The 25,989-nt window shown below is 41.6% G+C and overlaps 1 protein-coding gene across 1 annotated transcript in view; it reads left to right on the top strand.

The window, feature by feature from the left end:
• The first annotated feature begins 2,170 nt into the window (after positions 1-2,170).
• Nox3 (NADPH oxidase 3) overlaps positions 2,171-25,989 on the top strand; it is a 59,599-nt gene continuing 35,780 nt past the window's right edge. Inside the window, exons 1-8 of the mRNA XM_038340201.1 lie at positions 2,171-2,264; positions 2,866-2,961; positions 3,070-3,180; positions 4,451-4,535; positions 13,544-13,689; positions 16,479-16,660; positions 19,648-19,777; positions 25,260-25,352. Coding sequence (XP_038196129.1) covers positions 2,205-2,264; positions 2,866-2,961; positions 3,070-3,180; positions 4,451-4,535; positions 13,544-13,689; positions 16,479-16,660; positions 19,648-19,777; positions 25,260-25,352 — 903 coding nt within the window. The 5' untranslated portion in view covers positions 2,171-2,204. The remainder of the gene's footprint in view (positions 2,265-2,865; positions 2,962-3,069; positions 3,181-4,450; positions 4,536-13,543; positions 13,690-16,478; positions 16,661-19,647; positions 19,778-25,259; positions 25,353-25,989) is intronic.

The following is a 25,989-nucleotide window of genomic DNA, read 5'->3' on the forward strand; positions in this document are numbered from 1 at the left end:
CAATGCATAAGTTAATTGAACAATAAATATCAGTATGGCGATTTCTCAGAAAATTAGGAAACAACCTTCCTCAAGACCCAGTAATACCACTTTGGGGTATATACCCAAAGGATTCTCAAGCATACCACAAGAACATGTGCTCAGTTATGTTCATAGCAGCATTGTCTGTCATAGGCAAAACCTGGAAACAACCTAAATGCCCCTCGACCGAAGAATGGATTTTTAAAAAAGTGGTACATTTACACAATGGAGCACTACATAGCAGAAAAAAATAGTGACATCTTAAAATTTGCAGGCAAATGGATGGAGCTAGAAAACATCATACTGAGTGAGGTAACCCAGACCCAGAAAGACAATTAACATATGTACTCACTCACAAGTGTTTTTTAAACATAAAGCAAAAAAAAAAAAAAAACAGCCTACAAATCACAATCCCAGAGAACCTAGACAACAATGAGGACCCTAAGAGAGACATACATGGATCTAATCTACATGGGAAGTAGAAGAAGACAAGATCTCCTGAGTAAATTGGGAGCATGGGGACCATGGGAGAGGGTTGAAGGGGGAGGGGAGCAGAGAAAAATGTATAGCTCAATAAAACAGATTCAAAAAAATGCTCAAAAGTTCTTAACTAAGGGCCCAGGTAAATGCAAGACAATATAAGTCCACAGCTAATATTCTTATTGGGCTTTTAATTTTTGAAAGTTCTTTCAGCACAGCTAAACAAATCAACCCTATGAAAATATACACGGGCAATTCTCCAAAAGATTCAAAGCTCCCATATTTAATTATTTAAAAGGTTTTTTGATTTAATCTTAATTTGTCTGTATGGGTGTTTTACCTGAGTATATGTCTGTATACCAGTTGTGTGTCTGTGCCCTCAGAAGCCAGAAGAGGGTATCTGACTCCCTGTAAATGGAGTTATAGACTGTTGTGAGCCACCATATGGGTTCTGGGAATTGAACCTGGGTCCTCTGGAAGAGCAACAACTGCTCTTAATTATTGGACCATCTCTCTAGCACCCTATCTAAAACGATTTTAATGAAAATGTCTGGGCCAGAACAAGCCAGAAAATTGTGTCACTTGAGAAAGCTTTGTCTTAGAATCACAGTCACTGTATTTAATAACTAAGACTAACATAAAAATCAGAGAATGAGTAGGGTGGTGGTAGCGCACACTTTTAATCCCAGCACTCGGGAGGCAGAGGCAGGCGGATATCTGTGAGTTCGAGGCCAGCCTGGTCTACAGAGCAAGTTCCAGGACAGGCTCCAAATCTACAGAGAAACCCTGTTTCAAAGAAACAAAAATCAAAAAATCAGAGAATGACCAGCCTTACTGGAAACACCAAAGTATGTGTGCTCCTGGTGGGAATGGGGCCTTTAGCTCATCAATGTAAAACACACATACACATACGCACACTCATACACACTCACTCACACTCACACACACAAGTATACACACACACACAAAAAAAAAGAAGCGTACTTTATGTTTTTATCAACAATTTTTTTTTTGTTTTTTCTTTGGGGACAGGGTTTCTCTGTGTAGCCCTGGCTGTCCTGGAACTCACTCTGTAGACCAGGCTGACCTCAAACTCACAAATCCTGAGAGCTGGGATTGAAGGAGTATACCATCATTCCACAGCTATCATCATATTTATTAAGTTTACAAGAGTTTTCCTATCTGGGAATTTTAGAATCTTTTGCACAATATTCTGGAAATTGGTTCAGTTTCTATTTTCTCAGCTCTCTCTCTCTTTGCCTTCTACTGAGACTTTTTGGAGAGGAGAAAAGACTCAGTAATGTGGGGAACATTGGGTGGAACTTCTTGACTATTCCCAGCAGTGTTCATAAATTAGATTATCTCTCAGATTTGCACACAGACGTAATAGCATCATGACTGCAATCATGGAGAAGATAAATGGCACATGGGCATGAAGACAATTTAACGAAATGAGTTTCTTCCCCTTTGAATTCTTTGAAGAAGACAATCACTAGAGGACAGAGACTTGTATTTAACCAGGTTATGAAGCACGTCAGCTTGATGATACGCTCTTGGCACTAAGTCCTTAATTAGAAATTCCATGAGAGCTGCTCCCAACAGGTGCTCCAAGACAAAACGATGAAATGATCTACAAGGGAACCCCTTGTTAAGCACACATCACACAGGCTTGGATGAACGGGAAGGAATAACGTGTCGGTTGTATGAGAAGCATCATGACGGTGTGCTGGATTTTGAACGAGAGCGTGTCCGTTGTGGTGGTGGTGAGTACCACTCCCCTTAGTTGTCTCTAAGAGTCACTCATTCTCAGGATAGTGACATTTCTAAAACAATTAAAGTCTGGAAATACAAAGTTAAGTGTGAGACTGAAAACTTCTTAGCAAACATTCATTGAATCTATTTTATTTACCCTTGTAGAATCGTGCTAAGTTTTTTTCCTGTTCAGTTCATTCTTAAGTACTCAAGTCAAGTAGTTTGTTTTGCATGATGTAGAAGTACATCTCTCTAACAAATGAAGCTTTTAGTTAGCCTGTGGATTTGTCATTTTTCTAGAGTTCTTTAAAGATGTCCTACCTCTTCTCACCATGGACAATCCCTGTTGACTAAGGAGAGTCTAGGCTTGTCAGGAAATACTTTGAAGTTGACCCCACATATTTAAAACAATGTTAACAAAGTTAGTCATTTCTTCTTATTTGTAATCACTGCTAAAATCTAATCGGGAAGAAATAAATGGATGGAACAATTCTGATGAATACTGACAAGCTCTCCATAGCATCTGAAAGACAAAGAAGCCCAAGGGATCCTGAGTGAGGGGGTGGGGGGTGGACAATGGCATTGACCGTGTCTCCTTTCTCTCTATCCTAGCTCTCATGGCTGGCAGTAAATTTCTATCTGTTTATTGACACGTTCCGTTGGTATGCCGAGGAGGAGGCTTTCTTTTACACGCGAGTTATTCTTGGTGTAAGTGGATTTAATGACAATCTGTTATTGTTTCAGAAAAGCCTTCTATTTTTCCGAGCTTCCATGTTTTCACTCTCCCTCCTTTTCGTGTTTCCAACTCGTGGACAGTCTACCCTAGCATGGGCCCGAGCATCTGCGGCGTGCCTCAATTTTAACTGCTTGCTAATTCTGTTACCTGTCAGCCGGAACTTCATTGCGCTGGTGAGAGGAACGAGTGTGGTAAGTACGAAGATATTTTAAGTGAGCTCAGTTGTTGTTTCTTCCTAACGTAGTGCAACTGGAGGCTGGAGAGACAGCCCCGCAGATACGAGTGCTTTCTATGCAAACCTTAGGATATGAGTTCAAATCCCTAGAGTCCATGTAAAAAGCAGGATGTATTTGTGTGTGTGTGTGTGTGTGTGTGTGTGTGTGTGTGTAACACCAGCACTGCTCTAAGTCAGAGGCAGGCGGCTCATCAGAGACTAACTGGCCAGCGACCTGACTAACTCCAGGCTCAATAAAGACCCTTTTCTCAAGGGAATAAAGCAAAAACTGAAAGAGTAAAGCAACCTGATATTCTCTGACTTTGGAGTGTGCGCACACACACACACACACACACACACACACGTACCTACACTCGATATGCAGACCCCATACTCACAATCCCCCCCCCACACACACAGAGTTTCTACAAGTGTGATCGAAAAACATGTAATTTCCTATAAAACTCCCAGTAATTTGTGTTTACGCTAGTTAAAACCGAAAGTCAGGACATCCGATTTGACTTTGGTGTTTGTAATTGACAATAGACTTGTCCTTCCACCGTTTCCCACGTGGAGATGAAAGGATTATGGCGGTTTGAACTGCAGATATTTCTGACTGAAGAGAGATAAATAAGATGTTGAGACAGGCTTCACTTAGGGAGCATCCGAGTTCCTACCACAACCCCCATCCCAGGGCCTGGATGGAATCTGGTGATTCTGACTGCTCAGGGCATGTGTGCCACATTTATTTCACCATGCTAATCATCTGCTTTCCTCGCTTAGTGAAAACAACATGCAGAAAAATAATATTGCCGGGCACCTTTATCAGAAGAAATACTTCACTGCGGAATCAGCACAGCTTAATGAATATTAGTCATAGATGCAGAGCGGCTTTCTTTACATAATAAGAAATAGTGTCTGAGTCACTAAAAACACATGGCAGTTATCACTTCTGTGTCCTTTAAGCTGACTGAGGCATGGCTATAAGGCTTATTTAAGAGCTTTGAGTTATAGCCAGAGATCTAAGAATTCCCACACTTGGATTGAGCTGAAATTCCAGCAAAACAGGTTAAAAAAAAAAATGTTTGGTTTTGCTATGATCAATTGCCATTGGCTTGTAAGTCCTGTGTCCTGACCTGAAGCAACACAGAGGACGGTGGAGCCTGAGTCTTGACCTGTGAGGTCTCAGGGGCGCGTTAGCTCTGCGTCCACCCCTCACTCACTATTCTTTTGTTTTCATGCTTCAGTGCTGCAGAGGGCCATGGGGAAGGCAACTAGACAAAAACCTCAAGTTCCACAAACTTGTTGCCTACGGGATAGCTGTTAATGCAGGTAAGAGCTTACTAATGGGCTAAAGGGCTTGTTCGGTACTATCTAACTTCAGAGTTTGTTTCCATCTCTCCCAGTCTCACCTCTAGAGAAAAGAAACTTTGACCTTTTATCTGACCACATGAAACCTTGCCTTTACAGTTTTTTTTTTCAGTTTCTAATCTATACTCAATTAAGTTTTTTCATAATCATGCCTCAATTATCAAAGGAAAGTTATTGAAATTTCCTTTTGTTTGTGAATAAGTGGCTCATTTATTTAAATGAGCAGTTTGCCACTCACAGAATCCAAAACTAAAATCAACTTATATCCAAAATCTCACTCATATAATCAAAAATGGCTACTGCCGCTTAGTGAATGTTAGATAAAGATAGTATAGTGTTTGTGTTAGTATGGTAAGGATACCTTACCCTTAGCTCTGCAATCAGAGGCAGAACAAGGTAAAAAGAAAAGAGTGGTCATATGAACTGGATCCTGAAGAGTACTGAGTTAGTGAACATAAAGAAAGCATGAAAAATATACATTGTATAGTCATAGGAGCTGCTACTCTCCCTGTTACACCGTCATTTAAGCAGAAATCAGTATCTGGGTTCAAAGTTAGACACCCAGGAGGAAGAAAAGATGAGAGGGGAGGCTGACTTGTGGTTTTGCTGGGACACAAAGACGTTGAAGTAAAGGCCACCGGAACCATAAAGAGTTATGATTCAGGACTCTTCCTCTCAAACTAATTTAACTATAAAATGTTTTCTTCATTTGTTTTTATTCTCTCATGCATAAAAAAATAGCAGAGTAAAAGGAAGGCTCAAAACAAATGTGAATTTAATTAAGCAACAAGACATGACAGACGGTGCCCGAGTGCCAATTAACACAAGTTTGGGTGTGCTGTGAGACATGGGGAGAAGATTCTCCCCATGGATTGTCTTAAACGCCAGATCAAACCAACTCAAGATCCGCTTTACGGAAGGGCTATGTGGTTTGTGAGGAATTTAATGTAAACAAAATCAAGCCCTAGAGGAAGCAGTAGGTGGATGGAGGGTTAGAGACAAGGCCCAGCTAGCTGCACCTCTCAGGGCCAGGAAGGAATGCTGTGGAACACACCTGTGTGCTTAGAGCCCTTGGAAGTGAATAGCAATGCCTGTGTACAGATATCAGCTTGGAAATGGAAGTTATTGCCACACTTTGAAACTATCAAAACTCAGAATTAATTTCCCCTGAAGGCACTGAGCTCCCTGCAGGGGGCAGATTCCAGGCACAGACCAGGAAGCCAGAAGGAATTCTAGGAATCTCTGGCTTGCTTTAAAATCTTCAAAATTCCTTATTTTTAGCTGGGCGGCGGTGCCGCACACCTTTAATCCCAGCACTCGGGAGGCAGAAGCAGGTGGATCTCTATGAGTTCGAGGCCAGCCTGATCTACAAGAGCTAGTTCCAGGACAGGCACCAAACCTTGTTTCGAAAAAAAAAAAAATCCTTATTTTTGCATTAGGAATAGAGATTGAACACAGTAAAGGGGCAAAAAGGATCTTATTACTATACATAGCTTAAAGTCAGACTCTGACGAGGTGTAAAGATGGAGGGGAGGAACATCAAAATCCATCAGAAAGGGACATAAATGCTACACGAAAATGTGAGCTGTGGAAAGGCTTTCTTCTTAAACCTCTGGGTTTATATTCTTTGTATGTACTCATAAATCAATAGGATAAATGCATAGGTAATCTACATTGAATGTCTCCTATGAGCGGAGAGCCCTGATAAGACCAAGGCCCCTGTGATCCGAATTGTTTCAGGATGGTGTGAAATTTAGTGTGAGCAGTACTTGCCCAGGATCATGTGTCAAGATTCTTTTATTATCCCTCTGTGGTTGGCTATGTGAGCTCAGAGTAGGTCTCTTCAGCATTCTGCGGAATTAAAAGAGCATCGATAGCAATATAATTTCTCTGCCTCAGTGAGATATATGGATTAAATCTACTTGGGGAATCTGAAGAATATGGGGTTATTCATTCACTTGCTGTCATTGCAAATAAGGTCAATCCAAACCCCAGGGCATGGCAGATAGACGCCTCCCCTAACTTGCCACACCCTCATTGCCTTTGCTCCTTGGGTACTCTCCAGAGTCCTGGGTGTCTTGGCTTAGATGTTCCCTCTGCCAAAATTCCCTCTCCTTCATGGTCCTCCTTGAGTAGGGCACTACCATATCAAGGACCCACTGTCTGCCCTCTTGTCCTAGATCCATGCTTCTTCACCTATATGCCACACTCCCTAAAGAAGATTGACAGTCCTATCTCTGAGAGCCACCGAGGCCTGGGGTATCTCTCGAATCTTAGCAGCCCTGGTCACTAACATAAGAAGACTGCAACAGATTTGATCAAAGATGGGCAAGTGGCATCTACTCACATTGGAGAGAGGCTGGAGAGATTGATAGGAAAGGGTACAAGACACAAATGCCTGAGCTCTGGGTGGATGGAACGGGGTTAGAGGATGAATGGATTCAAAACCATGCTAATCATTCAAGATCATAAATTCACATTCTGCTGCAAGGAGAAAAAGCAGGATATTCTTTCTCCCTCTTCCCCTCAAAAATCTCCAAAGGGCATTAGTATTCTTTCCAGACCCCTCCTCTTGAACTCCTGCTGCTCGGCTCTGCTCCTGGACATCTCCTGGGGCTCACCCTGGCAGGGTCAGAGCTGTTTCTCCCAGCAAAGTACCGTCATCCGGTCTTCCATGGCAACCAGCCCCACTGCTGTGGTTTCCAGCCCAACTACGGCAGACAGGGTGATGGAAAGGAAATGCTCTCCCTCATCCAATCCTTGACAAAGCAATTACTGCATTTCACATTAACTAAGAAATGTGGCTAGCAACTGTGCTTTTAGAGGGGAGGGGGAACAAAGCCCCGGTTTCATAGCTACACCTTGCTTTCCTTGCTCGTCCTTCTGCCGTATTCACGGGGGAGCAGCTGCAGTGTCCCTGAGCTTATTTTATTAGCCTCGCCCATTATGCTGCCTCTCAACCGGCCAACTGGCTTAATAGAGGTGTGTAACCTTGGAAGAAATGCATCCACGGAGAAGTTTGCATGCCAACCTCTAATTTCTCATCCGTTCCCCCAGAAGTTGAACCGCAGGCTCTAATTGGTGGGATCACTAAAGGATGTAATTAGAGACTGGTGGATGTAGGCTCGGGAGGGGGAGGGAAGAGGTAAAACAATGCTATCTCTAATCAAGTGCATCACGGAAAAGGCAGTGGCAGGAGCCATTTCTTCCTGCCTTCCTGCTTGCCTGCCTACGATGAGCACAAACCCCCTTTGACCGCGAATAAAACGTGTTCAGGGACCTGGAAGCCCGCTGGTATAAAAATCGTAGTTTCACAGCCTTTACGTTCTTATTAACGTGGATCCTTCTGGATTCCCTGGTCCATGGCAGACCTTGAGGACCCCTCCAATTGAAAAGCAGTACTTGGAGCCTGGGTTTCCATCAGCGGAAGTTGTAAATTGTGACCTACACAGCTCTTTCTGCAAATTCTGCAGCTTGTGTCTGCCAGGTTTCAGGGGTGTAAAATTACCCTGAGTACAACTCCTGATGAGTTGCTAAAATTAGTTCGCAAACATCAATAAACAGAGCAGGGGCAGGTTGAGATGAGAGGCTGCAGAATAAAGGTACTGAGAAAATAATGATTCGGAGCTCCCAAGGTAGAGACGGCCCCAAAGGTACAAACTCCTCCAGATCTGACCTCTAACAAATTGCTACCAGCCAGTTCACCACTTCCACTGGAGGTACGCAGAGAGTCAACAAGGCTCCGCCCAGAGTCCTGCCTCGTAGTAGGTTTTAATGTGACTTACAAACACATGGCTCTCAGCGGGCCGGAATGCGTTGGTTCTCTACCAGGTCCCGCATTGGAAAGGCAGCCAGATTCTGACTTCAGAAGCACAGGGGAGATTCTTTCCTATGTCCTCGCTTCCATGCTACCTTAATTAAGGGGTGCCATATCTGACAGGCAGGCAGAAGGGTACTAGAATTGACCCCTTTCCAAGATCCCCTCAATTATCCCCTTTGATCTTTCGGGGGGGAAACTAAGAAGGAAAAGAAAGACATAAATGGCACTTTCTTGGGGCGACTAGCTCTAATTGTAGCCTTTATGATTTTTTTGTCTGCTCTTCAATAAAACTTCCTTATTTGAATTCAGAGGTTCACAGGCCAATTAAATGTGCATGCACAGCATTGCCAAGATAGCTGGTCTCTCGAAAAGTATTTGGGTGAGAAAATAAAATTGTAGGAAGACCCGCTGGCAGCCCCGTACGTCGGGGTGGGTTACGGAAAGAGGTATCTTGAGCTCTTGCCAGGCACAGCGGAGTATACGGTGGAAAGTCGGCAAGGGCACACAGAAGGAACTCATTTTCAGTCGGGGCATTGGATTCGGTGCAAGAGGGAAACTCTCCCATTTAAACCACTCACTGTGGAGTTCCACTCACTGTGGAAACAAATTAACATATGAATTTCACATCTGTAGATGCTCTTTGAATGATAAGCATTTTCAGTGAGCTTCAGAGAAAGCATCACGTGGCATCACGTGATGGGAGGGATTTAAGATGCCATGTGGGGGTGGCATGTCTACCCATTTGACAGATAAGAAAATAGAGGCAGAAATAAAGTAGGTAACTGAACAGCATCCACTTCGGTGTTATTTCTGCTAGACACTAACACCCAATCTAATATGATTGAAAGTATCTCAACGACGGTGAGGCTAGAAACTAATGCATCAGCATCTTATACCCACTTCAGAAATAACTACTGCCACACCACAATGTTTTGGTTGTTCATATTAAAAAGAATAAGATGTATTTTTTTAGAAAAAGGGAGAAAATTCAATGTCTGAAAGGGAAAAGAGCAATACCTATCCTGTGACCTCCAGGTCCCAGAAATCCTGAGTGTAACAGCTCACATATCTATTTCTAGTTTTCAACTTAGGTCATCTAAGAGGAAAATAAATCAAAATGGGCTCGGGGTTTTCTTATCCTGAGGGTCCCTGAGATAACTAAAATAGTATGTATTTAATCTACTTTGTTAAACCAAGCCAAGGTGGAGAAGGCAGAAGCAAAGAAACATTTAATATATAAGCTTTAAAGTACTTGAAAAATATGGGTACCATAGTTCTGGCAACGTCCTTAGAGGTCACCTCTTGAAAGGTGTCTTGGGCTTCCTTCTCCAATCCACTTTGTTAGCGTCTTCAGCTCAAAGAGAAAAGACATGGCAACAGAAGAGAAACCGTAGCTCCATGTGCTAAGTCACCCATCCCACATATTTTAGTTCAATACTGTTAGATTCTCTTGTGGAGATCAACTAATCAGAAGCAGATTGTGATCAACAGCTCATTACAAGGGAGAGGAGTGTCAGAAAAAAACATTTCTTCCTGACAGTTGGCTATAGACAGTCCATCAGTAAACGAGTCCTGTAATATGATATGAAAATCAGTTTCCATTCCCAGGAAATGGGAATGCCCCAGTACCTGTCTCCCTGGAAGGAGAATGAAAGAAAGCAAGGAGAAAGAAGTGGGTGGGGGGAGGGGTCAAATGGAAACAAACACTTAGGATAACTGCGGTGATGACCTCAGACACCAGGGCAGCTATAGAGACAGGGTGGTGCCACACCAAAGGACCCCAGGAAGACAATCCGAATGTGATCTAAATTCACAGCAGGAGCTATTTAGAATAAATAACAAAGTTAGTCAAAATAAACAATATGGCCCATGTGTGCAAAGACTGACCTTGAGGTCACATAAACTGGTTTTCATCTAACCTTCACCAATGTCCTTTTGAATATTTGTCTGCAAAATGGGGCTTACTGCCTGCAAACCAAATTAGGTGGCAGTGTCTAGTATGCAGTAAGTATTCTGTATATACTAGCTATGAGAGATATAACCTGATTTTTAAAATTAGGTCAGTTATCAGACATTTAGAAATTATGGGTGATGTCTATGTTGAATTTAGAAAGCACTTCCCATTTTACCTACACCATAGTGTAGAAGGTTGATGCCCAGAAGCCTCTTTCTTCCTGGGTTTCTGGGCTGAGCAAGAGGTCCCTTTACAGACATGGCCACATACGGTGATGGAGTGGGAGTATTGATCATTTTCATTCCTCTGTGAAAATATCTGATGTTGGGTATTTTATAAAAAAACAAAACGTATTTGTTTATGAAGTAGAAATACTAAACAACGTGGTGCAAGGTCTTTCAAGCCACCCGGGGGTTGTGCTGCATCATGGCAGAAAGCACTGTGTCTAGGCCACACAGAGAGGGAAAGATTATTGTGACACCTGAAGCCAGAACATAGGGAAGGGTAGCAATGACCTCTCTTTGGAACCACTTCTTAACAACGGTCTCATCACTCCTCAGCATTGCCATGCCAGTGTCGCCACATGAACCTTAGCAGGGACAAACTACATACAAACCATTACAGTTCCTAAGGAGACAAAGCATTATTTATTGGATGAAAACTTCGCTGAGCTCACTGAGCTCATAAAACGGCAATGAGAATCAAAGCTGTAGAAACACAATCACTTTCTTTTGGGGAGCTTCAGAAGTACGCTTGACTTAACTCTCACCTTAAAGCTTAAAGTAAAATATGCCAGAAATATACATCAGTAGATACACATCTCTAATCAGAAAACAATCAATTGTTTTCTTGACCCTTCCTTTTTAATCCCTGGCTTTCTGTAATCTCAGTTTCATTTAGCAAATAATCATGAAATATTTACTGATGCTAAACAGTGTGTCAAGCTGAGGTTTCAAAGAGGGACAAGTCTTGACGGGCCAAAGTCCTTTGGAGACACGTGAGCATAGATAAATGTTCAGAACAGTACTTTCTGAGAAGCTGTAAACAAAACATGGTGTGTGTATGTGTGTGTGTGTGTGTGTGTGTGTGTGTGTGCATGTGTGTGCGTGTCTGTGCACTTGAAGAACAGCTTTGAACTGTGTCTTAAAGCATGAGCAGAGCTTTGTCATTCAGAAGAGGAGCTGAATTTGACAGAAGGAGCTCAGGTAACAGAAAAGAAAATTCTGCTAGATAGAAGATGAAATTTCTTAATAACAGCGCAGCTATGACACAGGCACCAAAACAGCAGCGATATTCTGAGAAGTCTAGTGTGTGCATTCGTACCTACACACGTGTCTTGTGTGTGTGCAAACATACCTGCACACATGTGCCTTGTGTGTGTGCATTCAGACCTGCACACATGTGTCTTGTGTGTGTGCATTGGGACCTGCACACATGTGCTTTGTGTGTGTGCATTCACGCCTGTGCACATGTATATATGGGGACCAGAAGTTGGCATTAGGTGTCTTCCTCTCTTGTTTTCGACCATATTTTTTGAGACAGGGTCTCTCCATGAGGTTGGAGCTCACTGTATTTCTTGGATAGACTGGCTGTCCAGCAATTCCAGGTTTCAACCTCTCTCCCAGTCTCTGCCCCAGTCAGTACTGAGTTCATAAACCTGAACTGCTGTGCCCAGCTCTTATACAGGTGCTAGGGAGAGACCAGAAGCTGCTTGGTTGTTTGTTTTTGTCCCTTCATTCTGCCCCACCTCCAGTCACAGCAGGCAACCATGGAGAATACTGTAACACACTCACAATGTGTTTAGACTATAACAGTAGCTGGCATGTATGGCTACTTCCCACTGAGGATGCAGAAGAAGCTATGGAAGTGGGAAAATAACTATGTCCTGAATTAATGAATCCTGCATTCACGCTGGAGTCTGATCACAATGGTGTGTGTCAACTGGCCACCCACCTTGGTCTCCATGGAGATAAGGTGATGGCTGACTTCCTGACAGAGTTCCAGAGCTAGGAGAAAGCAGCATGGATGCAGAATCTTCAGACTAAATAATACTGTATCCTTGAATTTATCCTCTTTACCAAGCACTTAAACATCAGCTCTCAGAATTAAATAGTACACTTCACTTAACAATACAGAAAGAATTTGTTTGGTTCCACAAAAACTGGAACTGGCTCATTTCAATTCTGTGAGAATCAGCTGTGTGTGTGTGTGTGTGTGTGTGTGTGTGTGTGTGTCTGTCTGTCTGTGTGTGTGTGAATGTTTAAGAATATATATATATATATATATATATATATGTACCTATACACACATACATGTTAAAATAAATGTAAAAGAAGAACAGAAAATATGTCTAAAAAATGTAAAGACACTATCTCCCTGCCATTAACTTATATCTCAAATAAACATATATTGCAGTGAATGATGCATCACATCCTAGAATAATTCTTTCTTATTTCTTCAGGAAGCTTTGTATTTCTATCATCTTTCCTTATGAATTATCTTGTCTACATAACTGCCTTGCTAGGACTCCTGTTGTGCTATGATGAAACACCAAAGCCAAAAAAGCAAGGTGGGGAGTAAAGGATTTATTCGTCTCCACCACTGAAGGAGGTCAGGGCAGGAACTCAAACAGGGTAGAATCTGGAGGCAGGAGCTGATGCAGAGACCATGGAGGGGGTGCTGCTTACTGCCATGCTCCCCATGGCTTGCTCAGCCTGCTTTCTTACAGATTCCAGGACCACTAACCCAGAGGTGGCTCCACTCGCATCAATCAGTAATTAAGAAAATGCCCTACAGTCTGGCTCACAGCCCATCTGATGGAGGCATTTTCTCACTTGAGACTCCACCTCTCAGATGACTGTGGTTTGTGTCAAGATGACATAAAACTAGCCAGCACAATAACCATGTTCTGATATCAGGACTTACATCACTTCCAAAATGACTATATAGTTAAAATTAAATCATAGTAAATTGAGATGGCTTTATTTTTTAATATAATTAAAATGCATATGATAAACCATTCACCATATGTCCCACTCCACTCGAGACACTGGGAAAGATGTGCAGATAAATGACTTATTCTTGTCAGTTGCCAAAACCAGAACAGAGAAACTTAAGGTAGTAGCATGGCATTTTTGAAAGAGCTAAAAGGGGCGAGTTTGACACAGACTATGCTTGATGTCTCTTCATCCTCAGCGATCCACATTGTGGCACACTTGTTCAACATGGAGCGCTACCACCGGAGTCAGGCCAAGGATGCTGAGGGACTGCTGGCTGCACTTTCCAAACTTGGCAATGCTCCAAATGAGAGCTACCTCAATCCTGTCCGCACCTTGAATACGGTGAGCTCTTGCATGGTCTTACTTCTGCAGAATCCTTCCCCTCCCATCCCGATACCGAGAACAATAGATTTCAAAAGCTTTACATAAAAGAGCTGGATAAAAGAGGTTTCTGCCAAATACTAATATCAATTTCACCTTTCTTTTTTAAAAGCTAGTTTTCCAACCATTAGCATGGCTGGAATGATATGGGCAAGGAGAAAACACACTCTGCTTAATTAAATTATAGTGAAAGTACATACGTTATATCTTAGGAATGCAAAAAACCTGATAAAGCCCTAATATTATGAATTTTGAAAGTGGCTCCTGATCAGATTTCCTTCACTGATGTTAGATTCATAAAGCATTCACCCTCCAAATCCAGAAGTGATGAATTGGATGTTCCATTTTCAACCTGCAGATTGTTTTCTGGGTCTGTTCTCTGCACCCCCTATCCTGGCACATGTGTGAACAGCTAGTTTGCCAAACCAAACATTGACCAAAGAAGGTCATTTCAGAATGACAACTGCATGGCTAGTGACCCCATTAATGGTAATATCTAAAGGTACAGAATAGTGGTGCCTCTGGGAAGAAAAAATAAAATCAGCCACAGAATCCTATGGTAATGGTAACATCACAGCATCCTATGGTAAAGGTAGTAAGATCAGTCACAACATCCTATGGGTAAAGACTTTCCTCTCTTTTATCCCACCCTTACATCTTCTCTTAATGGCCGGGCGGTGGTGGCGCACGCCTTTAATCCCAGCACTCGGGAGGCAGAGGCAGGCAGATCTCTGTGAGTTCGAGACCAGCCTGGTCTACAAGAGCTAGTTCCAGGACAGGCTCCAAAGCCACAGAGAAACTCTGTCTCAAAAAACAAAACAAAACAAAAAAACAAAAACATCTTCTCTTAATGGTTCATCCAAACATTTTTCTATGGACTACCATATTGGAACAAAGACCAGTTTGTTTGTTTGTTTGTTTGGTCTAGAAAAAATAATCTGTTTTCCAAGAAAAGTCTTAAGGTCATACACCCCATCGATAGGAATCTCTCTGTCTGTTATTACCTGGGCCCTCTCTATAAGCCGTGGTTTTGCTTAGGTTCTTTTATTTGAGAAGGAAAATTTAGATTCTAGTTAGGAGGAGATTCTTCCAAGTCAAATACTTGATTCTCTCATGAAGAGAGAACATTCCAACATCAGGCCATTAATAAACCGAATTCCCTTTTCTTAACTGACAGCAATTAGAAGCACAAATTCCATAGCTACAAATCAAAGCTGCAGATGCCCTAAGCATGCAGAAATGCCTTTAATGCCATTTTGTTGGATCTCAGAATTTATCTGGCCACCTGTTTGGGTCTACATTTTCCCCCTACTAAGGCTTTACAAAATTCACTGCTCACGAGAGACTCAAGAATAAATCTCAACATCTTGAAGAGACTATGCAATAAATAGTGTTTATTATAAATAACCTTTAAAGCAATTTAACAAGCTAATTAAGCTACTTCAAACACAGTTGTTTCAAAATTTTAGAAGCAACATACTAGGTAAGTACTAATTAAGCTCAGAAGCCCCTTAATTTGGGTATTGGAGAGATGATTATCAATAACTCAAAACATACATTGAAGCAACTCATAGGTGATGCAGCGGGATTATTTTAAACGATTCATGGCAACTCAGACCAGTCCAGAAATGTATCACAGGGAAACAAGGAGAAATCTGTTTTAATAATAATAATAATAATAATAATAATAATGATAATGATGGTGATGATGATGATGATGAATGATTTGAAATTAGCACATTAAATGTTGTAAATTGACTTCTGAAGTTCTGAGTACAGTTACACACAATATTTAAAATGTTTTACATATACCCTCTTCCAGTTTATTCCACTCTCCTATTCTGTGACGAGAAGAAAGTAAACAATGGAGAAATCCCTGTCCAAATTACTTCCAGATCTCAAAGCAGCCTAAATTAATGAGGTTTTACGGACAAAAGATACAGTGTGAGTTTACTGAGCTGTATTTGGTTCAGTGATGGGAACACGGGGCATGAATACTAATGACTAAGCGAGAATATGGGAACGCACGATAGGAACAGAACACCTTGCAATTAATATCCTCAACGGCTATTCCACTGTCCCTCACACTCACGGGTCAGAATCGGCTCTTTGGGGAGTCCTCACCAGATAACAATAGCTGTACCCTTATTGATCACAGAGGATTTACCCAGCCCCAGTCCAAGGCCCCCTGAGGGAATATGGAGGAAATGCAAGTCATGGTCCTTCCAATTAAAAAGCTAGAGCAAGGCAGAGCCACCAGGGGAGCAGAGCGTGCAACTGCTTTATTAGGAGCGCCCCTAAGGAGCTTCTCCCCCCAAAAAGTGTTTATTAATGTTAAGATGCAATTAAGCGTGGCAAGCCATATTTTTTAATCTTAAAAATTAAAAACTTGAAATTCGAGCTTATTCTGCAGCATTGTTCTCCAAATGCTTTTTTTAGTACCTATTCAAAATAGTAGTTTTGACAAGAAAATTAATTCATGGAAATGGGAAATATGTACTTAACGGCGGGGTGTTTTTTTTTTTTTTTTTTTTTTTTTTAAACTTGAGCAAAGTAAATATCCATGGTAAGACAGGGGAAGAGAGAAGAATTTGCCCAGCTGGTTTCTTCAAGTGGACTCGGACCTTGTTGAGGTCCTGTGCACTGGAGCAAAACACTCTAAATTGCTCTTTGCTTGGGTCCTCTAGTACTAATCCTGATCCAAGTGCAAAAACCCAAAATATTAATTTGGTGGCCTTTGCATCTCCTAGAGCACAACCACTGAGCTCCTAATGACAGTCTCGGGGATCACTGGCCTAGTGATCTCTCTGGCTCTGATCTTGATCATAACCTCTTCAAAGGAGTGCATCAGACAGTCCTCTTACGAGCTATTCTGGTATACACACCATGTTTTCATCATCTTCTTCATCAGTCTGGCCATCCATGGAGGAGGGTAAGTCCACGCTATAACTCCAGATGCTCACATCTGAGTCTCTGTGTATACACATTCCCTGAGTGTGGTGAAATTGTGACCAGAGCATTAGTAAACACACTTGAGCAAGTATTTGCCAAGTCCTTTGAGTACATGCCAAGGAGTGGTATAGCTGGGTGGGATGGCTGGTCTATTTTGAGTTTTTCGAGAATGTTCCACACTTGTTTCCATAATGGCTGCCCCAGTTTTCAACCCCACCGACAGTGAATGAAGGTTCCCTTTCCCCGCAGCCTCACCAGCTTTTCTCCTCAATTGTTTTCTCAGTCTCATCCACGCTGACAGGATGAAGAGGAAATCAAAGCGCAGAGTAGCTTTAATTTGCATCTCTATAATTGCTAAGGATGTTCAATGCTTTGAGAAATTTCTTATCTGTTTTTATTTCTTCTTTTGAGATAGCTCTGTTCAGATCCATATCTCATTTATTTTTAAACTGGGTTGTTTGTTTTAACTCTGGTTTTTGACTTCTTTGTATGCTGTGGACATTAATCCCCTATCTGATGTGTAGGTAAGGGACATTTGCTCCTGCTCCGTAGCTTCCTCCTGGTTTTACTGGTTCCTTTGCTGTACTTAGCTGTCTTCGTTGCTTGAAGTCACCTTTGTCAACTGTTGGCCTTAATTCTTGAATGAAAGGAGAGTTCAGAAAGTCCTGTCCTGCATCCAAACCCTGTAGGATTCTGCCTGGTTTCCTCCAACAGTTTCGGTGTTTTCAGGTTTCATACTGAGGTCTTTGATCAATTTGAAGTTGATAATTGTGTAAGACATATGGGTCTAATTTCTTTCTTCTACATATAGACACCCAGTTCTCCTAGCATCTGTGATTAAAGATGCTGTTTTTCCTCCCTTGTTCATTTTTGTCAACTTTGTCCAGTACAAGACGGCTGTACTTAGGGGTTGTTGTTTTGTGTCATGGATCTACATGTCTGTATTTGTGCCAGTACCATGCTTCTTTTGTTATTATGGCTCTCAATGTACCTTGATATATGGTATAGTAATCCTCCAACATTGTACTTTTTGCTCAGGATTGCTTTGGCTAGCTGGGGTCTTTGGTGGTTCCATATTAATTTTAGGATTTTTTTTTCCTGTTTCTGTGAATGATGTCATGGGAATTCTGATTAGGGTTGTGCTGAGTCTGTAATGTAAAAATGGCTATTTTTCATGGCATCATTTCTCTCAATCCATGAGCATGAGCAGTCTTACCATTTTCTAGTGTCTTCTTCTTTTTCTTTCTTGAGACATTTAGATTTTTCACTGTAGAGGTCTTTTACCTCTCAGAAAGCTTATTCCTAGATATATTTGATGCTACCATTAATAGGAATGCTTTTATAGTCTCCTTTTCAACGTGTTTGTTGTTAGTTCATAGAAAGGCTACTGAGTTTTGTATTAACTTTAGGAAGAAAACTCTTAACACAGAAAATCTTCCTGCAACCCTTGAAACCTACATCCCCTGTATTGAAACACAAGTGAATCCCAACGGTCAGTCACTTGCTGAAGATGTTTTTGTACATAAATAATATTTCATAATGTTAGAGTTATTGCAATCTTGATGAAAGGCTTATTTGGGGATAAGGATCTTATTTAATCTCCTCTTGACATAGTCTGCAGCTACTGTTTATATCGAAAGTGATTTGCAAATTCTATACAAAATGCCAAGTAGATGGAGAGTTGCTGAAGGCATTAAAGCTCCTTAGTCTGTCTACCTATTATGCAATGGTATAGATGGAGAAATTTTAAACTTTTTACTTTTTTGATTAACATACATATGGAATGATCTAGAACCTCCTGTAGATACCATGGGGGAAATTGCCTACCATCTAAGAATGAATGTCCCGAAAGGCATAATCTCCACAATCTGGTTCCCATTTACCATTCATCCACCTCAGGTGACCGTTATTTGTGCCCTAGAGATTCACCTGACTCAAACGAGTGCTATCAAGCTTTAAGAAGCAGTCTACCAGAAGCAGAGTCAGAAGCCAACCTGTTGTTTCTAGCTGACACCCGACTAGTTCCAGGAGCATTATTGTTACTTTCCCCCCAAGCCCTACAATGCCAAAGGAGACCACCACTCCATAGCCAAACCAGGACATGTATCTCCGGGATGCTAATGTTTCTTGGTCTATGAGAAAACAGTTTCTCAAAACAAACCAATGCATCTTCTTCATAAGCACCTAGGAATTGGGCAGCTCCCAGTTTCTATTACCTCAATGCCTGGCCCTTTACAAGTCAGGAAAGTCATCCTGAGAGTTGATGCCAAAGCAATTTGCAAAGGTCAGTTAGTCATGCATCTGTAACAAGTGCAATATAGTAGGATTACAGGACTCTTTATCCACTGCTCCATTCATTCAGGGTTCTCTCTCTACTTTTAAATTTATCAATACAGCCTCAAAGACACATTTCAAAGTGACCTGCTTTGACCTTGTCAAATGCTAAGCCCACTAGTGGTCACTGGGGGAAACAAATACCATTATTCCAGGCACTTCTTTGGACTTATTCTCTTGAAACTTCTAAGCGCTCAGATACAAGCTAAGAAGGGTAGAAGTTAAATCAATCTGCAAAAGGAACCAACTGTACAAAGTTAGCCAATTAGCCCAAATCAGCAATCAGAGCGAGATGAAACCTAATTAAATTCAACAGTCTACAAAAGGATGTGTTCAAACAATATCCTTCATTATGAATTCTCTAATATAGACACTTTCAATGTGACACAGGGAACCACAGAGAGGGTACTTCTTTTCTGGGATCTTCAAAGTTACCCAAAGCTTTTTAAATGCCTATTTTTAAAGACGCCGAGGGAAGTGAATGACAGCCCAAGTTTCAAGAGCTGGGAGTGTTTTTCTGGAAGCCACTGCAGAGTATAAATCTGTGTAAAGACACTGCACAAAATCAGCCTGACATTTTCATGTTTTTTTTTGTTTCTGTGTGGTGTGGTGTGGTGTGTGTGTGTTTCTAAGTCGGATTGTTCGAGGCCAAACGCCAGAGAGTCTCCAGCTGCACAATGTCACCTTCTGCAGAGACCGCTATGCCGAATGGCAGGCAGCTGCCTTGTGCCCTGTGCCTCAGTTTTCTGGCAAAGAACCTTCGGTAAGAGTGAACCCAGGAGCTTATTTTAAAAATAACTGTCCCCACAGTTAAAATAACGAGAGCTTTTATAGGCTTGAAAAAAGAACCGCCCATGTCACCACTAGATGAAGCCAACTCTTTATTAAGTGGGCTAATGGAGAAATCGAGTTATGGATAATTTTAAAAGAGATTTACTGCCAAAGGCACTTTATTCAGCTTTGAAATGTGTTCTACTCCGGCTTAAATATGGATGTCTGATATTGCAGGACTTCATAACAACAGAGTAATGGCTCCTAGCGAGTTAGCCTGGCGGCTTGCCCTCCACTCTCTGCACCCCGACTCTCCCTCTGCCTGCCTCCTGAGGATCTGAGAGGACCCACCCTCCTCATGAGCTTACCCTTCTTCCTTTCTACAACTTTATGCAGTCCAAAGAATTAAGGGTGTCCAGTTACTTTTGTTCTACTTAAACTCAATGCTAGCTAGCCAAGAATAGAATTAATTCATTTGAGTATTAATTTAATGATAGTGTCCACAGATTTTGAGAGTGATGTTTTCTGGGTATGCAGCAGCCACTGCAGTTGGTGACATCAGCAAACAGGAATAATACTCCTATTTGATCTCCTATGTACTAGGAAAGTATACACTTGGTTTAACTGGGTGATTGACATGTGGCAGAAAATAAATGAAAAGACTACATTGAAAAGGGGAGGAGGCCGAGGCTGTAGTTCTGCTGGTTTACTTGCCTAGCGTGCACAAAGCACTGAGTTTGAAGCTCAGAACCACATAAACCCAGAATAGTAGCACAGTCTGTAACTGCAGCACTCAGACCATGGGAGCAGGAGAGTGAGCATAGCAGGTGCTCAAAAAACTAACCATCCTGGAAGACATAAAACCTTGTCTCAAAACAAAGATGGAAGCTGAAAACTAGGGGGCAACAAGTGCCCCAAAATATGTATCATTTAAAGTGGGATAATAGGATATAATAGCATATAAACTATTAGAATTTAGGAAGTTAAACAATGACATCAGAAAAATACAAATAATTGCGTTTTTAAAAATTCTCAAATACACTAAATCCAGTGCCATATTTTGGGGATGAAACTGCTAGGAGAAATGTTTAAAACCCAGAGATGGGAGATACGTGCCCATTGGACTGTGGTTCTTTTAATGGCTGCTATAGATTGTCTCTGTCTTAGACTCAACTCTCCATGGATAGATTGTCTCTGTCTTAAACTCAGCTCTCGGCAGCAACTATCTGGCCTGCATATTAATGAAGAGCGTGAGTACCTCTCTAAAATCTTCATCTCCGGCATCTCCATTAAAAAATCAATACTCTCTCACACTTCATGAATACAGACCAGAGGCTGCTCCCAGCCGTGAATGCTGGCATTAGTTATGATTAAGAGGGGGAACTTCCCCATCTCTTGCTAACTCCCCAGCTAAACCTCTGTGCACCCAAATGCACAGCGTCACCCTTTCCCATTATTTTTAATGGATCCTGATCCAAAGCGTCTGTGGGCTGTGCAATTACCGCTTGGCTGGGCTGGACAATATTCCCTCTGATGTCTTATAGACACTGAACCAGAAAGGCATTCCAAGGACACTGAGGGGTCCCCTGTTTCACTGCCCCAGACCTAACACCGCTTAACAAGACTCAATTTAGTCCTCTTTGCCTCTCTTTCCTGGGGCATTTTTAATTAAGATTTTTGTCTGTAGAAATAGCCATCAGTGACACAATGTCGAATCAGAGAATCTTTTCTCCATCACCTTGTATAAACTGTCTAGAGAAATCCCTTGCCCTCTTTTCTCTCCCTATCTCATAGGCACACAAGCCTACAGATTTGAGAGCTGCTCATGCAATAAGTCTATCTTGGTCCTCCTTCACCAAGGAATTAGCTCATTTTCCCGTGCATCAGAATCATACGGCTCTGATTTTTTTCCCACTTTCTAGGAACAAGGTTAAGGGTAAGAGGGAACGTTTGGATCAGGGTAGAGTCAATCAGGAAACAGCCATCAAGTGGTATGTCACCACGCTTGCAATGGACTTACTCAAGGGAAACCTACCCAAAGAGAGATTATTGCCTATAAAAATAGGGTATTCATAGCCACACACATAAAATAAAATCAAAGCCAGTCTGCCCCTATTTTCTGGCCAGAATAAAAGTGGAGGTATCAAGTTTCGCTGTTGCTGCTGTCAAATAGACATTCTCGCTGCTGTTGTAATACATTCACTATACTATGATTTTCTGGACATTTTTGGAGTAGGAAACAGGAAAGCTAAGCGTCCATATTGGTTTTTGGTACTAGAGAAGCTATCATACTAAATAGTTCTGGCCTTTTAAGAGATGGAGAAAGTGAGGTTGAGAGTATTTCAAAGTGTTGCCTCTGCTACCAAGGGCACGCAATCCAAGCAAAGCCTTGGAAACAAAAACAAACAAACAAACAAAAACCTCTTGACCTTGTGCCTGGCTGTGCCATTTCTTCCGTGCATCCTATGACATTCCTTCCAAATTTCTGACCTTTTTTTAAGACTTCCTTTACATGTTCCCAGCATCATTTTTATCTCTGTGAATAAACCCAAACCACTCAAAAGCTTGGCAGGAACTTAAGAATTTTCTCCAGTCATTTTTCAGTTTGAAAAATACAAAATTAAAATATACAAAAAGCCAAAGATATTGAGTTGAGGAGAGAGCTCAGTCAGTCAAGAGTTTTGCATGAAGGCATGAGAACTTAGGTTCAATCCCTGGCACCTACATAAAACCTGGCACATTAGAGTGGGCTCTGAACACTGGCCGGTGGAGACAGGCAGCTCTGTGCGGCTCACTGGCCAACCACCTCAGCCTAATCGGTGAGCTTCAGTTCTCCGTCAGGGATCCTATTTCAAAAACCAATGTGGAAGGCTCCTGAGGAACAATATCCAAAGTTGACCTTGGAGGCAGGCAGGCAGACAGGCACGAACGCATATATGTGCATATGCGTACACACACACACACACACACACACACACACACACTTCATAGTGTATCTGAAAATACAGGCTAAGAGATGGGAGCGTGATCTCTCCATCTCTTGACTCCCATCTACACTGATTCCCACAGTTGAACCATTTTCCTAACATCACTTACTGGCTGTATCTCATCCTCACTCCTGAACTCCCAAAGGAATTCTGGGAGTATCACAGTATAAATAAGCCTCCCTATCTCCTCCTGGAGCAATTTATATAGTAGAAAAGAGATAGAGCCAAGGATTAATGGCTTACATTCTCCTTCCCGACTAACCATGAAAAGAAAAATAACCCATTCCATTTCATCAATGTGGAAAAATCAGAGGCCATGGCTGATTTGACACCACCAAAATGAACTATGTGATGTCTAGAATGTGTGTTTCAAATGGATATGGAAGATTATTTGTGAAAATACACAAAGACTACGTGAATGTCTTTGCAAATCTTTCTCTCGTGTAGAAATTGTTGCTGTCATTTCTCTAAATACCCAAACCACTTCTTAAAATACTTTCTGGTCTATTCAAGCATAAGGAAGCATGGCTTCATTTACTTGGTCCAGCTCCATCCTCCTGCCATTTCCCCTATTCTTCCTTCTCTAATCAACTTCACTGCCTCACCCTAGCACAAGTGGACAAAAGGTTTTATCCTCCCTGCTATTCTGAACACGTTGCTGAATCCCACTGAGGCAGAAAAGAGTAAATGGGTCAAATTGCTTTGTGTTGCCTGAATAAATTCTAGTGTTTGTCAAGCAAGCAAGAGGACCCCGGGAAAGAAGCAGAGGGGGCTGATAGGTGAAGACAAGTACCATGCGAAAAAAAAAAAAATACAGGATTAACAAATAAGAAAGGAAGGAACGGAGGAAGGGAGAGAGGGAGGGAGGAAGGGAGGGAGAAAAGAGGAAGGAAAGAAAAGAAAGAAGGAAAGGAAGGAAGGAAGGAAGGAAGGAAGAGAGGGAGGGAGGGAGAAATTAAAAATAAGAAAGGTAATTTAAAAGAAATAAAAATCATATCAAAAAGTTTGTGGTCTTGGAGGTGGAGCCAGACAGCCAGTAAGGAAATGAGTATTGAGTGTTAAAAGAACACACAGACTCAAAAGAAGGATGGTCCTTCCCTGCTCCCAAGGTTATTGGAGAGTTTAGGTCATGGTAGATTTAGAATAATGAGATTTAAGAACATTTTCCAACCTTGAGGTCCAATGAGGCTCTCTGAGATCCAGCCAAACATTCCTAGGCAACTCAAACACATTCCTAAAAAAATTGGAGTTTGTTTATGTTTTCTTTTTCTCTATAAGATTAAGGCAAGATTTCAAAAACTAAGCAAAAACATAAACCCTTGACATTCTAAAAATTCAATAAGCTCAGGAATCTCTTTCTGTTTTATAAAGCAAGCCTCGGGCTCTGTTCTGGTGTCAGACAGGAAGTAATGGAACTCTGTTCCTGCTGTATAATTAGAACTTGAGCGAGGCAGCTGAGATCCTACAAAAACAGACTGTGTGCAGCTCCACCCAAGCCTATATCTTCACCAGAAATCTTATCATGCTGAAGGAGTGGCTTGATCAGACTGAGCCTTGGTTTCTTCTATGAAATGAAGAGGTTATCATATATCAATACCTTAAATATACGATATCAGGATTGTTTGACATTGAACCACAAAAACATTATAAGTTCCCATTCCTTCCAATCTACTGGAGAAAGATCCCTTATGCTATACACAACACCTGAGACAATAGGTGCAAAAAAAATGTGTCATCTATAATGAAGATTATACTCAAAAAAGTTAACATCATAAGCAACTTTTTAGTAATAGTAATTTTTTTCAATATGGAAATTTTCCTTATCATAGGTCTCCAGACAATTGTGGATGCTTTTGTTGGGATCCTCAGAGACTCGAGGTGTTAAAAAAATCTAGCTTGATTTTTTTCATTCTAGATAACAATGTGTGTGTGTTCACACGCGTTTGTGTGTGCATATGTGTGTGTGTGTGTGTGTACGTGGGGCTGTGGGTGTCTGTATTCAGACAGATCCCCTATTTGTGAGGCTCTAATCGCTCCCTAAATTACTATTTGAAACTTCTTACATCAGCTGGAAAATGCTTTTTGTAGCCTTTGACTTTGAGTGGATTGGGGAGCATTTACGACCCTATCATACATAACGTAAACACCAATCTGCCTTTCTTATTTCTTTGAAAATTCAATTATTTCTAATTACATAAAGGCACCATTGATCAAGCAAGCATAAAAACCCATAGAGGAGAATTTAATCTCTTAAATAAGATTGTAGACTTTAAGAAATAATTAAATGTTATCATATTTAGTACACAGAGACATCTTGTTGTTGATAGCTGGGCCAATATTAAGGGAAATATCTTAGTCTCGTTGTACTATAAATAGATATGGTTCAAATCAGACATTTTTGGATTTTCATCTCTCTCTCTCTCTCTCTCTCTCTCTCTCTCTCCTCCCTCCCTCCCTCCCTCCCCGCCTCTTTCTCCCCCACCCCAGGCCTGGAAATGGGCTTTGGGCCCCGTGGTCTTATATGCATGGGAAAGAATAATTAGGTTCTGGAGATTCCAACAAGAAGTTGTCATTACCAAGGTATGCGTGTAGCTTTATGTCTGAATAAAAGCCTGAGTGTAGATGAAAATTTTTATTAGCCCAAGTTTTTAATTTGCCATTTTTATTGCAGAACTGCCTGTAATTTAGAGGCTCATCTTCTGTTCTAATAATTGCTTGTATCGGAGCATCTTTCAGTGTGACCACTTTTACTGGAGCCAGGGATCAAGGCTCCATGCTGGCACATAGAATTCTGATAAAGGCTTATGGCGCGGCACTGGGGTTAGCTATATTTCTCTTTATTATGGCTTCTCTCTAGTGAGGAAGAGACGGGGAACCACAAAGAATGCTTTACACTGACCATAGTAACTTCAGGTACCGTATCAAGGTGGAATTTTGCAAACAGGCCAGTATCGTCCACACAGCTTCAAGCACATACGTGCTTACCTGAGGATACTCAGCGCAGGCTTGGCATGAAGCCACAGGTTCAGGATATGAAAAGGTGCTGGAGGTTTAAGATGGAGAGGGGCAGACGTAGCCTGTGCTCTACTCTGCGTAGTGATATGCACTCTGGTGGGGCTTCCCCTTCTTGCTGTTCATCCTCATGGCTCATTAATTTTTACGTCATGCTGGAGGAAGATAGGAACGGATAGGTAGAAAAGATTACCCGCGGGTTGAC

This window comes from Arvicola amphibius, chromosome 8, assembly GCF_903992535.2.
Source record: "Arvicola amphibius chromosome 8, mArvAmp1.2, whole genome shotgun sequence".
NCBI lineage: Eukaryota > Metazoa > Chordata > Mammalia > Rodentia > Cricetidae > Arvicola > Arvicola amphibius.